The following is a 13,782-nucleotide window of genomic DNA, read 5'->3' as shown; positions in this document are numbered from 1 at the left end:
CCCAGAAGGGGATCCTGGGAAGGACCGTTAGGCCCCCTGGCCCTCCCTCCCTGCCCTCCCTGCCTTCCTCCTCTCTCGTACCTTCTCAATATTGTCCCCTTTCAGGGGCCCACAGTGGCATTCCAGAGGATCACTGTGGGCACAGGGTCACAGAAATAGGAGTCCACAAAATAGGGAAGGCCAGCAGAGAAAGAGACCCCAATGGTCAGATGCCACGTGCCCAAATATGCAGCCACCACACACTGGGACCAACAAGCTTTCCTTGAAAACCCGAAGGCAGGCATAGGGCAAATGAACAGAAGTGTTCTGCACACGGCAGGTGGGAGGGCAATCTCTAGGGCGCTGGATACCCCGACTGTCTATGACACAAATCCGGTAGTGTGGACGCCAGACATCTAGGGATGGAAGTCCCTGATCAGAAGTGCCAGATTTAACTCCCACTGTGACTGAAGAACTTTTAAAAAATAGATCTCTCTTTACTAAGATATAATGCACATACCATAAAATTCACCCGTATGAGATGTACAGCTCGAAAATTTTTAATATATTGACTTGTGCAACCCTCACCACAATGTAAGTTTGGAACACTCTCATTATTCCCCAAAGAAACCCTGTACCCATCAGCACTCATCCTTACCCCCAGCCTAGCCCTAGGTAATGGCCAATCCACTTTCTGTCTCAACAGAGCTGAAGGACTCGGCACACTGCAAAGGTTACAAATGTAGTCACTTTTTCTGTGTTATGCAGTTGGCAGTAATTAAGGCCTCATAATTAACAGTTCCAGCTGTCACTCACCAGGTATGTCATCTTAGGCATGTTACATAGTCTCTCTGAGTCTCCGTGGCTTCATTTTTAAAATGGGGTAACAACCAGACTTATTTCATAAGGTTGTGATCAGGATTCAATGACGAAATGAGAAGAATCTAGTACAGAGCCTGGCCCATAAGCGGGGGTTGCAAATGCTTGTCATTATTTTATCTTGCAGAAAAAGACAAAGAGCACTGAAAGTGCTTTGAGGCCTCGAAGAGATCTGGGCAGGCTTTGGGAGGGGTTGGTGCGTGCGCACGCGCAGGGACTCAGATGGCGCAGGCGCACTTGAGTGGGTACATTCTAGCTACAAAGAAGGGCGTTGAAAAAAAGATGCGTAAAGCACACGTGGCAAAAAGCAGGAAGCCGCAGGAGATGTGGTTGGGAGCAGCCAGCCAGGGACACAAGGCTTGGGTAGGGAGGCCCTGCTGAGTTTTGCGGGTGGCAGAGAGCTGGCCTGAAAGAATTGGGATCTGGGAGTGGTGTGGGCACCCATGTGCTTTAGGGAGCTCAAATATAGCTGGGGCCAGGTGGGCGATGTGTAAAACTCTGGGTGGAGGACCGATTGGTAGCAGGAAAGGCGAGAGAAGACCTGCTGGGAGGCGGCCCTGGGACATGAAGAGGACAGGCAGCCATTCTCAGACTTCAGTGTCAGAATCGTTGGGGAGCTTACCAGGCATGCAGATTCCTGGGCCTACCCCAAAGGTTCTATGGGGGTAGACTCAGCAGGTGTTTGGGAGCCCCCCAAATTTGTCATTTTAACCAGCACTCCAGAGGGAGGTGGGTCACAGAACACGCCCTTCGAGAATGACTAGATTAGAAAGGTTGTAGAAATCAAACTTACACCATCAGGCAACTGATGGTATCAGGGAGGGAATGCAAAGGGGCTCCTGGGCCTGGAGCTGGGCATCTAAGAATAGTGGGGCTGCCAGGCCAATGAGGCAGGTCAGAGGCAAGGGCACTGGGGGAAGAAAGCAAGTGAGCGCAGTGCCAGGGAGACAGGCATCTGGGATGCAGGAGAGCGAGCAAGTCAAGGGCTCATCTATAGGACACCGCCAGACTGGGCAGGATGGCAGAAATGGCCCTCAGTGCCACCTGAGCTGCATGCAGGCCTTGAGGAAGGAAGGATTTTCATCAGGGGGAGACAGGTGTGGGCATTCCAGGTAGCAGAGGGCTGACTGAGGTCTGTAATCAGATGAGTTTTCCAGGCCAGCATGGGAACTGTACAGGAAGGATCTGATGCCGCTGGATGGTGGTAGATTCCACACTAGGGAGTTTGGAGTTTATTTAGGCCAAAGGTGAGAGAGCTCGAGAAGGTTTGGGGTGTATGTCACCCTCACTGTCTGGGGCAATACTAAAGAGCATATGCAAGATTTGGGATGGAGTAAGGGCAGTAACTGTAGGTCCCTTATTACTAGGTCCACTGAGGCACAGAGCTCCCATTTTACTTTGATTTATTTATCCTGGCAAGGAATGGGAGGCTGAGGGAAGGTGAGGGAAGGTTGGAAAAGGGGTAGGGGAGGGAAGGCCATCCGAGTTTTATGATCTCAGTGGAAAAGGCTGCTATGAGTGGATTCTGCTGCCAGGAGAACCACGGAGATGGGCCCCATGAGTCACTGCTCAGTCCTGCAACCTCAGCCCACAGAGCCTGCTGTGGTCAGCAGCCCAGGCTGACTCCAGGCCCAGCCCCCAGTATTCCCCACTAGGTCTTGGTCTGTCCCCATTTCTGTCCATATCTTTGCCATCCCGGGGCTGTGCATCCTGTAGCTCTCTGCCTCTTCTGTGTCCCTTTCAGACAGAGCCTCTGAGTCTGTCTCCGTTTGTGGCTCTGGTTGACATCTGGCTCATGGATGGAGAGCCTCAGGAGGGCAGGGGTAATGTGACCAGACTCGGGCCTCCCCTATGCATTTATCAATGCTTATAGTACAAAAGTGGACAACACGTAGTCTCTGTGCATGCAGCTTACAAGGCACATTCTATGTGGAGTAAACTAACCAGGGCCTGGCCCTAATCTGTGTGCCTGTGCCCGAGGGCGCTGGGGTTATTTATGGCCTGTGGTTTGAGGTCTCTTTATTGCTCTGGCATTTCAGGGCTATGTGTGCTTGCCAGCAGGTCCCCCTAGCTCTTAGCCCTTCTTGCAGGGCCTGGCTGGTGGGTGGAGGTGGGCAGAGAGTGGGCAGCAGAAGGGGTGGGAGGGAGCAAGAGGCAGTGACTCAGTGGGCGGCCCTGGGATAGCTGGGGAGGGAGCCAAGGTTGGTCCTGATGCTCACTGATCCTGGAGGAGGGAGGGATGAGTGGCCACTGAGCCATTGGGGATGGAGCAGGACAACTCCAAGGCTCCTCTCTTGCAGCCAGATCAGCTCATGAAGAAGTTTCCTTGGTAGCTGAGAGCCTGGACTCTGGGTGCTGTGAGGAGGGAAGACTGCTGTTGTTCCCACTATGCTTTCTTCTGATGCTCAGGTTCCCTCCTCTGGCAGCCTCCTTGGGCTCACAAAGGAGGTCCCTGCTTTGTTTTAGAGTTGGGAAAGGCATTACCCCCAGGAATCAAGGGTCTGAGCATTATGTGGGGCATATAGCCGACCTTCTAACAGTCTTCCCACAAATTTTGGGGAGTTTTAGGAAGCTGCCTCAAAGAGACCTCATACTTCAGAACTGGGAGGGGTCAACTATCCAAGTGACTTTCACCAGTTGAGGACCCCCTGACTGGGGGTGAAGTGAGGGGCAGTGCTGGCAGCAAGTGGTCATTTGACATACAGGGTCTTCCCAAGTCCTCATGACAATCCCAAGAGAAAGAAGTGGCTCTTTTTTTTTTTTTTTTTTTTTTTAAACAGGTGAGTAAGGTGAAGCTCAAAGAGAACTGAGTTGCCAGAGCTCACCCAACAGGTAAGTGGAGGTGCAGGCCTGGGCTAGCATCTCTCTGGCTCCAGGACCAGACCTCATTCCTAGCTTCCTTGGCCAGACTTTGCGGGCAAGGGGGTGTTGGCTGGGGAAGGGGTGTTTGTGAAAGAAATGCCAGGAATATAAGGCAGTGGAGGATCTGGGCATGGTGAATTGGTAGATTCTGACAGGTTTGGGTTGCTCCCACCCCAGAGGCCTCCGTCCCCCCTCCCTCTGTCCAGCCCGACAGCAGCCCCTCTCCCCATCACGGGATCAAACAACTTGTTTCTTGGTGATTGGGCCTGGGGCCTGGAAGGAAGATGGGGCTACAATGGAGGACCCCCTGCCTCCCACTTTCCATGAAGATACCTCTACTGGCTCCCAGCAGCCCCAGGGAGCTGGTCTGGGCTTAGAGAGTGTGGACTTAGGGACTCTGGACCCACACTTCTCTTCTCCTGGCTGGGAGAAATGAGCGCGCCTTGTTTTGATTAGGGAGGCTGAGGCAGGACCACCCCCTCCTGCATTCCCCTGCCCCCCCCCCCGCCCGCCAGCCAAGCCCTTCCCTCCCTCCAACCCCAGGAGGAACTACTTTCTCACTCGCGCACTACACTGCTTTTTGGGGAGGGGGAACAGTGGAACAGCCGTTGGGCGTTGCTCCTACCAGACTGAGAAGCTGAGTCAAAGTCAGTGGGGCCCTGCGGTGCGGGTGGAGCCGAGACATCTTAGCCCGCGGGGGAAGACGAGTAGGTGGGCAGCGGGTATCCGCCGTCGGACCTAGCGCGGTGGGCTGCGGCTCTGTCCTCCGGCCCCCAGGGGGCGGCGCGGCGCCGCGACCTCGGACGCTCTGCGTTCCCTCCCCTGCGGCCAGGAGGCGGCGCCCGCGGAAGCCGAGGGCGCGTTATTACGCGCCGTCGAGGCTCCGCTTCGGTACGTTGGAGGGCTCGCGTTGTGCGGGCGCCTCGTCTTCCCTGATTCCTGTGTCGTGTTCTGGGGGTGTGAGTGCGGCGGGCAGACTGGTGAGGGGGGAGGCGCACGGGTCCCTGGGAGAAGCTAGGGTCCCACTGGGGCCCGCGAGTGCGAGCACGAGGCGGCGACCCCCCGCATAGAACTACAAAGCCGCGAGAGCGCGCTTCGGATGGTGGGAGCCACGTGAGCGTGGACGGGCAGGGCCCGGACGGAAGGGAGACTCCCACCCTTCTCTCCTTTCCTCAGGCCTGAACTGCGGCAACCGGTGCCCCGGCACCAAAACTGGCATCCACAGCAGCCTGGTGCCTTCTGCTTTATCCGCCGAGTGCTTCCCGACCGGTTTCAACCCTTTTCCTGGGTGAGCTGAGGCGTCAGCTCATACGGAGGCCTCATCTGCTTTCCCGCTTGCCGTGAGCAGACCCCCCACCCCCCCATTAAGGAGTGGGTGATGGAAGGGCCCCTGGAGGATGGGGATGAGTCTCCAGACTCCCACGGCCATGCCACCGACTGGAGGTTTGCCGTGTGCAGTTTCAAGGATGCCTGGGATGAGGAGGAACCTGTTCCCCAGATGCAGGTTAAGGACCCCAGTCCTCCAAGACCACCAGCAGGGGAAGCCCAAGGTGAAGGGCTACAGGGCAGCCCCGGGCCTGGGGAGCTCCAGTTAACCCCAGGACGGATGTCTGTGGATGAGTCAGGGAATAGCCAGAGGAACACCTTAGGAGGTTCCTCAGGCAACTCAGAGGCAGCCGTTCCCTCCGAAGTGGAGAGCCTCCTGTGCCCAGTGTCCTCCCACCTCCGCCTGGCATGGGGCAAGAGTGCCAGCCAAGGGGGAGGCTTGGCGGGAGACCCAGATCCAGGTGGAGTAATGCCAGCTAGCTTGGAAACTGGGCGGTTGGACCGAGACTCTGTGGACCTAGGAGGCCCTTTATCTGAGACATCATCACAGCTGCTGGAGGCAGGTAAGGGAGACTGGGCAGAGATGGCTTGGAAGGGAGCCGGAGTGCCTGGAGGGAGGTGCCAGGATTTGGGGAGGGCTCCGACCCTACCTAGGCTGAAGTCCAGGTCCAAGGAAGGGATCTCTGAGCAGGTGGGCCAATGCAGACCCAAGCCATTTCCCTTTCTAAGATCCCAGCGGGTCCACACCCCCTAAGCCTGCTGACTACCTCCTGGCCCAAGACCTCGCCTGGGAGCTGCTGGCCAGTGGCATGGCTGCCCTGCCAGGTAGCAGAGGGGACTAGAAGTGGTGGAGGGAGGGTGACCTGATTGGGCACATGTTCACTGCCCTCTTCCCTCAGGGACTCGGGATGTGGAAGGCCGGGCGGTGCTGCTTCTGTGTGCCCATAGCCACACCTGGCTTCATCCCAAGTGCTGCAGCCATGAACTCATCCGCCTGCTGCTCTACTTGCAGCGCATCCCCAGGTTTGGGAGAGAGTGGGGGATAGAGCCTGCGCCATGAGATGGTGGGGCCTAGGAACTAGATACTGAACAAAGCTTGCCCTTCTAGCCTTGAAGTACAAGCTCTGGGACTGACTGTGCTAGTGGATGCCCGAATTTGTCCTCCAAGCTCTTCCCTCTTCTGGGGGCTCAGCCAACTGCAAGTGAGTACAGGATTGTAGCTCCCCACCTCCAACAATAGGGTTGGGGGCAGGGCTGAGCTCAGATTCCTTTCAGGAAGCAGCCCCAGGGTCTGTGTACCAGGTGCTGCTGGTAGGAAAAATGCCAGAGGAGGTGCCTTCAGGGCTGCAGGTATTGAGCCGTGCTGGCCAGGGGTGGCGGTGGGGTACTGCCTCCCCAGGCCTGGGTCACAACACCTTTTCTTCCTGTAGCTAGAGCAGTTGTCCTCTCATCAGAGCCTGCTGACCCATATCTCCACTTCATCGCTACCCACTTCACTGGGAGGAAGCCTGCCTTACTGCCATCAGGCCTGGCTGGGCTTCCGCATGGTCAGTGCACCGGGTAGGGCATGGGGTGGGTATGCTGGCAACCCGGCCAGCAGAGGGGCCTCTCCTGGGCTGGCTGGAGCAGCACAGAGCTGGCTGTTGCAGCCTGGAACCCAGAATGCCTGGGACCTGTACTGTGCACCACCCTGTCATGCCTGCTCCTACTCACAGCGTCTGGAAGCCCTACTGCAGAGCTGCCAGGTGGTGTGTACCCTGCTTCAGGAGGCCATTGAGAGCATGAAGGCTGTGCCCCAGCCCATGGAGACTGGGGTGAGTCTCCCTACCACGTCCTCCCCACATGCTCCCTGTCTCCTTCTTCTCCCATGCTCACCTCTGCTGCGTGTTGCCTTTAATCAGGAAGTTGGTCAGCTGCTACAGCAGGCACAGGTCCTGATGCAGCATGTGCTAGACTCACCACAGCTAGCATGGCTACAGTGCCAGGGGAGCTTGGAGCTGGCATGGCTGAAGCAGGAGGTCCCAGAGGTGACCCAGAGCCCAGACTACAGGTAGGTACGAGCCCAGCTTCCACCAATGCACCATATCCCATGCCAATGGCTCAGTTGGCTGGCTCAGAACCAGCCAGGATTGTGGTTTCAAGATATGGTGGAGTGAAGCAAGGCAACCGGCATGGGCCCTAAGATGGTGTGCCTGCAATAGGCCAGCGGTGGACAAGGTCGATGAGCTGTACGGCTGCGTGGATGGGCTGCTGCACCAATTGACTCTGCAGAGTAACCGCCGAGTACAGGCACTGGAGTTGGTCCAGACACTGAAGGCCCAGGAGGGTGGCCTGCACCAGGTGGGAACTGCCCACCCAGATGTGCCCTACCCCTGAGCTCAAGCATGACCACCCAACCCACAACAGCTGTTGTGCTTTCCCTGTTTGTGCCCCTCCAGGTTGAAGTGTGGTTACAGCAGGTGGGCTGGCCAGCACTGGAGGAGCCAAGGGAGCCCTCACTGGACATGCTGCTCCAGGCCCAAGGCCCTTTTCAGGAGCTGGACCAGGTTGCCCAGGTGAATTTGGCCACTTCATTCTGTAGGTATTGGGGCACTTTGCCAGGGACTAGGGATGCAGATTGGGTGCAAGCAAATCTATCCTTTGCTCTCTTGGGATTTACAGTCCAGCAGAGAAGTAATTAAAGGTTCAAAATCATGTATATGTGTTTGCAAATTGAGGCAAAAAAGCTCTGAAGAGAAGCAATGCAGGTGGTTCTACCTGAGTATATATAATAAGCACCTGACCCAGAAGGGGTGTTAGGCAGGCTTTCCTGAGGTACTGGCTTTTGAGCTGAGATCTGAAGGATAGGTTGGGATCAGCCAGGCAGAAGAGGACTGGAGGTATGAGATATTGCAGGCTGAGTGAACAGTCAGCATGCGCTAGGGTCCTGTGGCAGGAGGGAGCATGACTTGCCCTAGGAACCACAGGAAAGGTCAGTGAAGTTGAAATTGAGAGCAGAACAGGGAGGAAGAGAAGGGTGAGATGAGGTTAAACAAGGCTAGAAAAGTGGTCTGTGGCCAGATTACTGGGCCCTGTAATGCTGTACAGTTTAAGCAAGAAAGTCACATTCAGATCCATGTTCTAGGAACATTCCCACCCTGGTTTCTGGATAGATGATGATTTGGAGAATGGATGTGAAGAGTCCACTGAAGAGGCAATTGCTGCCCTGGCCAGTGTGGCTCAGTTGGTTGGGTATTCAACCCATAAACCTAAAGGTTGTGGGTTTGATTTCTGTTCAGGGCACATGCCTGGGCAGTGGATTTGGTCTCCTGTCAGGGCATGTACAAAAGGCAGTTGATCCAAGTTTCTCTCTCACTTCAATGTTTCTTTCTCTCTCCCTCCTTTCTGCATGTTGGGTGAGGATTAGAGAAAAAGAAAGAAAGCAATTACAGTGTTTCAGGTGGGAACTGGTTGCTCCGGCCAGGATGAAAGCAGAGGAGTTAGATCTGAGAAATTGATGGGGTTTGATGTTGGGCACACGTGAGAGGGTAAGAGGGAGAGGGAGGTTGTAAGAATGAATGGGTTTTGCTCCCTGAGAGAGGTACCAGGAGACAAGAACTTTCTGGGGGAAGGGCATTCATGAATCCAGTCTTGGGTGTCCTTCAGAGATGACGGGGGCAGTGAGAGGAAGACCCATCAGGATTGGGCTTGTCACTCAGTGGAGAGAGCTGGCTGTAGAAGGTCACTTGGTGGATGTGGATCTGTGGGTGCCATTCAAAGTGTGGTCACACAGATCACCTGGGGAGATAGGGTGGGCAGCCTTCAGAAGCCTCAGTGTTCAATAGTTGGGTAAAGGGTCTGGAAGTAGGAGGAGGAACCACCAGACACGGGCAAGGAGAGTCAGGAAAGCAGGAGGGGCTGGGAGCCAGGAGAGAGATGGGTGGATGTTGCCGAGCTGTGGACTCAGACAAGCCCGGAAACTTGCAGGGAGGTGGGCAGGAGTGGGACTGGAGTGGACTGAGGTGGTGAAGTGATGGTGGAAGTGAGGACAGACAATCCTTCCAGGAAGATTTGGCTGTGGGGAGGGACAGAGAGAGAGAAATGTGTATGTGTGTGTGTGGGGGGGGGTCTTTAATTATAGGACAGACCTGATGATAACGTGTAGATGTCAGTGGAGGAAACCTGGGCTTGGGGGCTAGACCACCAGACCCGATCACTGAGCCCAGTCCCTGTTTCTAGGAGCAGATCCGGCAAGGGGAGAAGTTTCTGCAGCCACTGGCTGGCTGGGAGGCAGCTGAACTGGGCCCCCTTGGGGCCCGATTTCTGGCCCTGCAAGACCAACTGACTAAATTTTCTAGGGCTTTGGCTCAGCAGCGGCAACGGCTAGCAGATGCTGAGAGGCTGTCGTGTTACTTTAAGCAGGTGTGTGATGGGTCCTGTCCCTGCCTTCGGGTGGTCAGTAGGGCCAGAGGGGAAGCTGCCCAGCTCCTCCACAGCCTGAGCTTTTCCTGGTCATTCTGCTTATTCTTACTCATCTTCATCTAACCCCAAATCCAACCACTGGGAATGTGGCCTGGGACCAGCACCATGTGAGGTTGGAGAATGAGGAGAAGCCTTGGCCATCCTGGTGGGCTCCCCCTTCAGTGCCCACGTGGCCTTGATGTTGCAGGCCTCGACGTGGGCTGAGAAGGGGCAGCGAGTGCTGGCAGAGTTGGAGCAGGAGCGGCCAGGGGTTGTGCTGCAGCGGCTGCAGCTGCATTGGACCAAGTACCCGGACTTGCCTCCTGCCCACTTCCGAAAGATGTGGGCCCTGGCCACAGGGCTGGGCTCTGAAAGCATCCGCCAGGAGTGCCGCTGGGCCTGGGCACAGTGCCAGGACACCTGGCTGGCCCTGGACCAGAAGCTAGAGGCTGCACTGAAGCCGCCACTGACGGGCAGCACAGCTAGCCTCTGTGTCAGCCAGGTCCCAGCTGCACCTGCCACCCCTCCTCTGAGGAAGGCATACAGCCTGGATCGGAATCTGGGGCAGAGTCTCAGAGAGTCTGTCCACCACTGCCACCACTCGGCCATTGTGGCTGCCTGTCACAGACCAGAGATGGGATGTGGTGCCCAGCCAGGGTCACCCCCCGCCATGCCTCTGCCAGGCAGCTCTGACCTCAGGAGTCCCAACAGGTACAGTCATTGGGCAGGGCAGGGAGGGCAGAGCCAGGGCATGTGTCCAGGGTCCTGACTCCACCTCCCTGGTAGGCTCCAGCTGGTGCTGGCAGAGATGGTGGCTACAGAGCGGGAGTATGTCCGTGCCCTTGACTATACCATAGAGAATTACTTTCCCGAGCTGGATCGCCCTGATGTGCCCCAGGGCCTCCGTGGCCAGTGTGCCCACCTCTTTGGCAACTTGGAGAAGCTGCGTGACTTCCACCGCCATTTCTTCTTGCGTGAGCTGGAAGCCTGTACACGGCACCCACCCCGGGTGGCCTATGCCTTCCTGCGCCATGTAAGCCCCCTGGGCCACATGGCCCCACTGATTCTGCCACACTCAACAAAGCTGTTGGGCACATGTTTGGTAGTAGGCCTTGTGCTGGGGACAGCTATGAATGGGACCAATAGGGCCCCGACCCTGGGGTTGCTCATAGTTAGGGAGAGGAGACACAAAAGTGAAAAAGGTAATTCCAGACTGTGTAGTAGTTGGGGCTGGGAGGAAAATAATCAGGATAGGTAGATGATCATGAGTTACCAGTGGGGCAGGGGTTCCCCTTTACAGAGAGCAGTTAGGTCTTTCAGAAGCTGAGGACTGAGCCGAGGCCAGAGGGAGGGGCTGGCGTCAGAGATCCCATCAGAGGAAAGAGCAGATACAAAGCCTGTGGCAGGAAAGAGGCCCAGTGGTCAAGGAAGAGACAGGTGAAGGGGTAGTGAGAAGGGGAGTAGTCCAAGGTGAGGCAAGACCAGAGTGTGTTCTCGGAGTTGTGGGAGGAATGGAGCTGGACACAAGACTTGTTCCCCAGAGGGCCTGTGGGCGAGCCCCACCCGCACAGATCTCTCCTCATTCAGAGCCAGCAGATTGGATCTGCAGAGGGAGGCCTTCCTGGGAGCTGCCTGTGGCATTTTGGTCCTCTCAAGCTGAGAGCGGTTTGGCCCCATGCACCTGGGGCTGAGCTGTGTGTCCTTGCAGAGGGTGCAGTTTGGGATGTATGCGCTGTACAGCAAAAATAAACCTCGGTCCGATGCCCTGATGACCAGCTATGGTCATTCCTTCTTCAAGGTAGGTGATCCTGAGTCTGTAGGGGGAAGGGGAAGGGGGGGAGTACCCTAAGCTGCCTGATGGTCTTTTGTCCCCCTGGCAGGACAAGCAGCGAGCACTGGGAGACCACCTGGACTTGGCCTCCTACCTCCTAAAGCCCATCCAGCGCATGAGCAAATATGCACTGCTGCTCCAGGAGCTGGCACGGGCTTGTGGGGGGCCCATGCAGGAGCTGAGTGCCCTGAGGGCCGCCCAGAGCCTGGTGCGCTTCCAGCTTCGACATGGCAATGACCTGCTTGCCATGGATGCCATCCAGGGCTGTGATGTGAGTCATACCAGGTTGTGGTGGGCACATTCAGTGGGTGTCAAGGGAGGTGGGCAGAAAGGGCTGGGCACCCACTGGGCCCCAATTCGGCAGGTTAACCTCAAGGAACAGGGGCAGCTGGTACGACAAGATGAGTTCACGGTGCGCACTGGGCGCCACAAGTCCCTACGCCGCGTGTTCCTCTTTGAGGAGCTGCTGCTCTTCAGCAAGCCTCGCCGAGGACCCACAGGCATCGACATGTTTGCCTACAAGCGCTCCTTCAAGGTAGCCTCCCACCCCATCCCGCCCTGCGCCGCCCTGCTCCCGATGCCTCACCCCATGCCTCTGCTGCTTACACAGATGGCTGACCTTGGCCTCACTGAGTGCTGTGGGGACAGCAACCTGCGCTTCGAGATCTGGTTCCGCCGTCGCAAGGCCAGGGACACGTTTGTGCTGCAGGCTGCCAGCTTGGCCACCAAGCAAGCTTGGACAGCTGACATCTCCCACCTGCTCTGGAAGCAGGCTGTCCACAACAAGGGTAGGGCCCTGCCCCTGCTTCATCCCAAAGATTTCTGTTGTCCTACAGGGGCTCAGGGAGGGCCCAGGGACTTGGAAATGCTCGGGACGTGGGGAGGCGGTCCAGCAGCAGCAGCCAGTGCAGCAGAAAGAACCTCTAAGTCAGCAGTCCTGCTGTCGCTGCCTCTGACTGTGGACACAGTATTAACCTCTAAGTTTCAGAGGCCTCATCTCTACAAGGGGGATTACACCTGCCTACAGGTGTTGGGAAGAGAGTCTGGCCACACCAAGGCTCAGTGCGCAGGGTGGTTTGTCTTCTGGGCATGGGCATCGAGGAAAGACTGAAGGGGAAGAAGAAATAGATGGAGGCTGAGCGCCAGGCTGATGTCTTCTTCACCCAGAGGTGCGCATGGCTGAGATGGTGTCCATGGGTGTGGGGAACAAAGCCTTCCGGGACATCGCCCATAACGAGGAAGCTATCAGCGACCGCACCATCAACTATGTTTTGAAGTGCCGAGGTAGCCTTACAGGGTGTGGGTGAGGAGAGCTGTATGGGAGGCAAAGCGGACCTCTGTCAGCCCTGGTCTTTGCTTTCCGCAGGACCTGGGCCCAGGTGGGCTCTCACCGGTCCCACCCTGACCCTCTCCTTTTGCAGAAGTTCGTTCTCGGGCCTCCATTGCTGTGGCCCCTTTCGACTATGACAACCCCTACCTGGGGACCTCGTGCTCCCTTCCTGCAGACCCTGCCTCCTGCTCTGTACTGGGGTCCCTGAATTTGCACCTGTACAGAGACCCAGCTCTTCAGGGCCTCCGCTGGCCCCTGTATTCCACCAGCTTCCCAGAGGAACCAGTGCTGGAGGCTGAAGTGGAACTGGGTAGCCAGCCGTCCTTGAGTAGGTCTGGGCTGAGCCAGGGGTAGGAGGACATGACCTGGGGTCTGGGCCGACCCTGCTGACAGCTCACCTGTTCTCCCCCCCAGCTCCTGAGGACTCAGAGGTCTCGTCCCAGTGCCCGTCAGCTAGTGGCTCCAGTGGCTCTGACAGCAGCTGTGTGTCAGGGCAGGCCCTGGGCAAGGTCCTTGAGGACTTGTGCTATGTGAGTCTCATTTTGCTTCATATCCTCCAGCCCCTCCCCAGCCCAGTCTGGGCCTAAGGCCCAGAGGTGGAAGTGGGGGTGGATGAGCCAGAGCCATTCCTCAGAGACCCCACCTGGACCCAGAGCTGAGGAAATAGGCATTCATATCTAGCTTGGTATCACAGGTCTGACCTCAGGCGTGAAGGTGAACAGTGGATCCAACAGCCTGTAGCTCCAAGGAACATAACCTGTCTGGATCTACTATGACCAGGGCTTAGTGGCACCCGTGCACCACTCCAGCACATGCACACTGCCCTGTTGAGTACCCTCTTGGATGTCTATGCCCACAGACAGGAAGGGGCCTCTCCAGGGGAGTCTGCTGCAGAGCCTGATGAACACCCCGATCCTGGACCCATGTCCCCTTCATCTGTCACGTCTCCAGCTCCCACCCCAGTTGTGGGTTAGGATTAGGCTAGAGCAGAGGCGAAGTATTGCCATACTCTAGGCTGCTGGAGCACCAGGTAGCTCTAGGCAGTGACTGGGCTGCTCCACTGCTCAGGGGGAGCACAGGCGAGTTCCCAGCAGCTGCTTCCCAAGCTCGGTCTCAAAGCCAAGCTCTTCAAGTG

The 13,782-nt window shown here is 56.8% G+C and overlaps 1 protein-coding gene across 1 annotated transcript; it reads left to right on the top strand.

Annotated features, from left to right (window-relative positions):
• Positions 1-5,098: 5,098 nt before the first annotated feature.
• On the top strand, positions 5,099-13,421 carry PLEKHG4 (pleckstrin homology and RhoGEF domain containing G4). Its single transcript, XM_037162551.2, has 21 exons — positions 5,099-5,609; positions 5,776-5,871; positions 5,946-6,069; positions 6,155-6,248; positions 6,322-6,396; positions 6,477-6,593; positions 6,762-6,860; positions 6,948-7,096; positions 7,248-7,386; positions 7,485-7,601; positions 9,265-9,447; positions 9,695-10,197; positions 10,273-10,519; positions 11,195-11,284; positions 11,367-11,588; positions 11,682-11,852; positions 11,928-12,105; positions 12,485-12,601; positions 12,739-12,975; positions 13,062-13,177; positions 13,342-13,421. The coding sequence occupies exons 1-21, from the start codon at positions 5,099-5,101 to the stop codon at positions 13,345-13,347; spliced, it is 3,591 nt and encodes a 1,196-aa protein (XP_037018446.2). The 3' UTR covers positions 13,348-13,421.
• Positions 13,422-13,782: the final 361 nt, after the last annotated feature.

This window comes from Artibeus jamaicensis, unplaced genomic scaffold (genome assembly GCF_021234435.1).
Source record: "Artibeus jamaicensis isolate MK-2021 breed Jamaican fruit bat unplaced genomic scaffold, CSHL_Jam_final contig_464, whole genome shotgun sequence".
Taxonomy (NCBI): domain Eukaryota; kingdom Metazoa; phylum Chordata; class Mammalia; order Chiroptera; family Phyllostomidae; genus Artibeus; species Artibeus jamaicensis.
The sequence above is the reverse complement of the archived record's forward strand: the minus strand, read 5'-3'. Positions and strand labels throughout refer to the sequence as shown.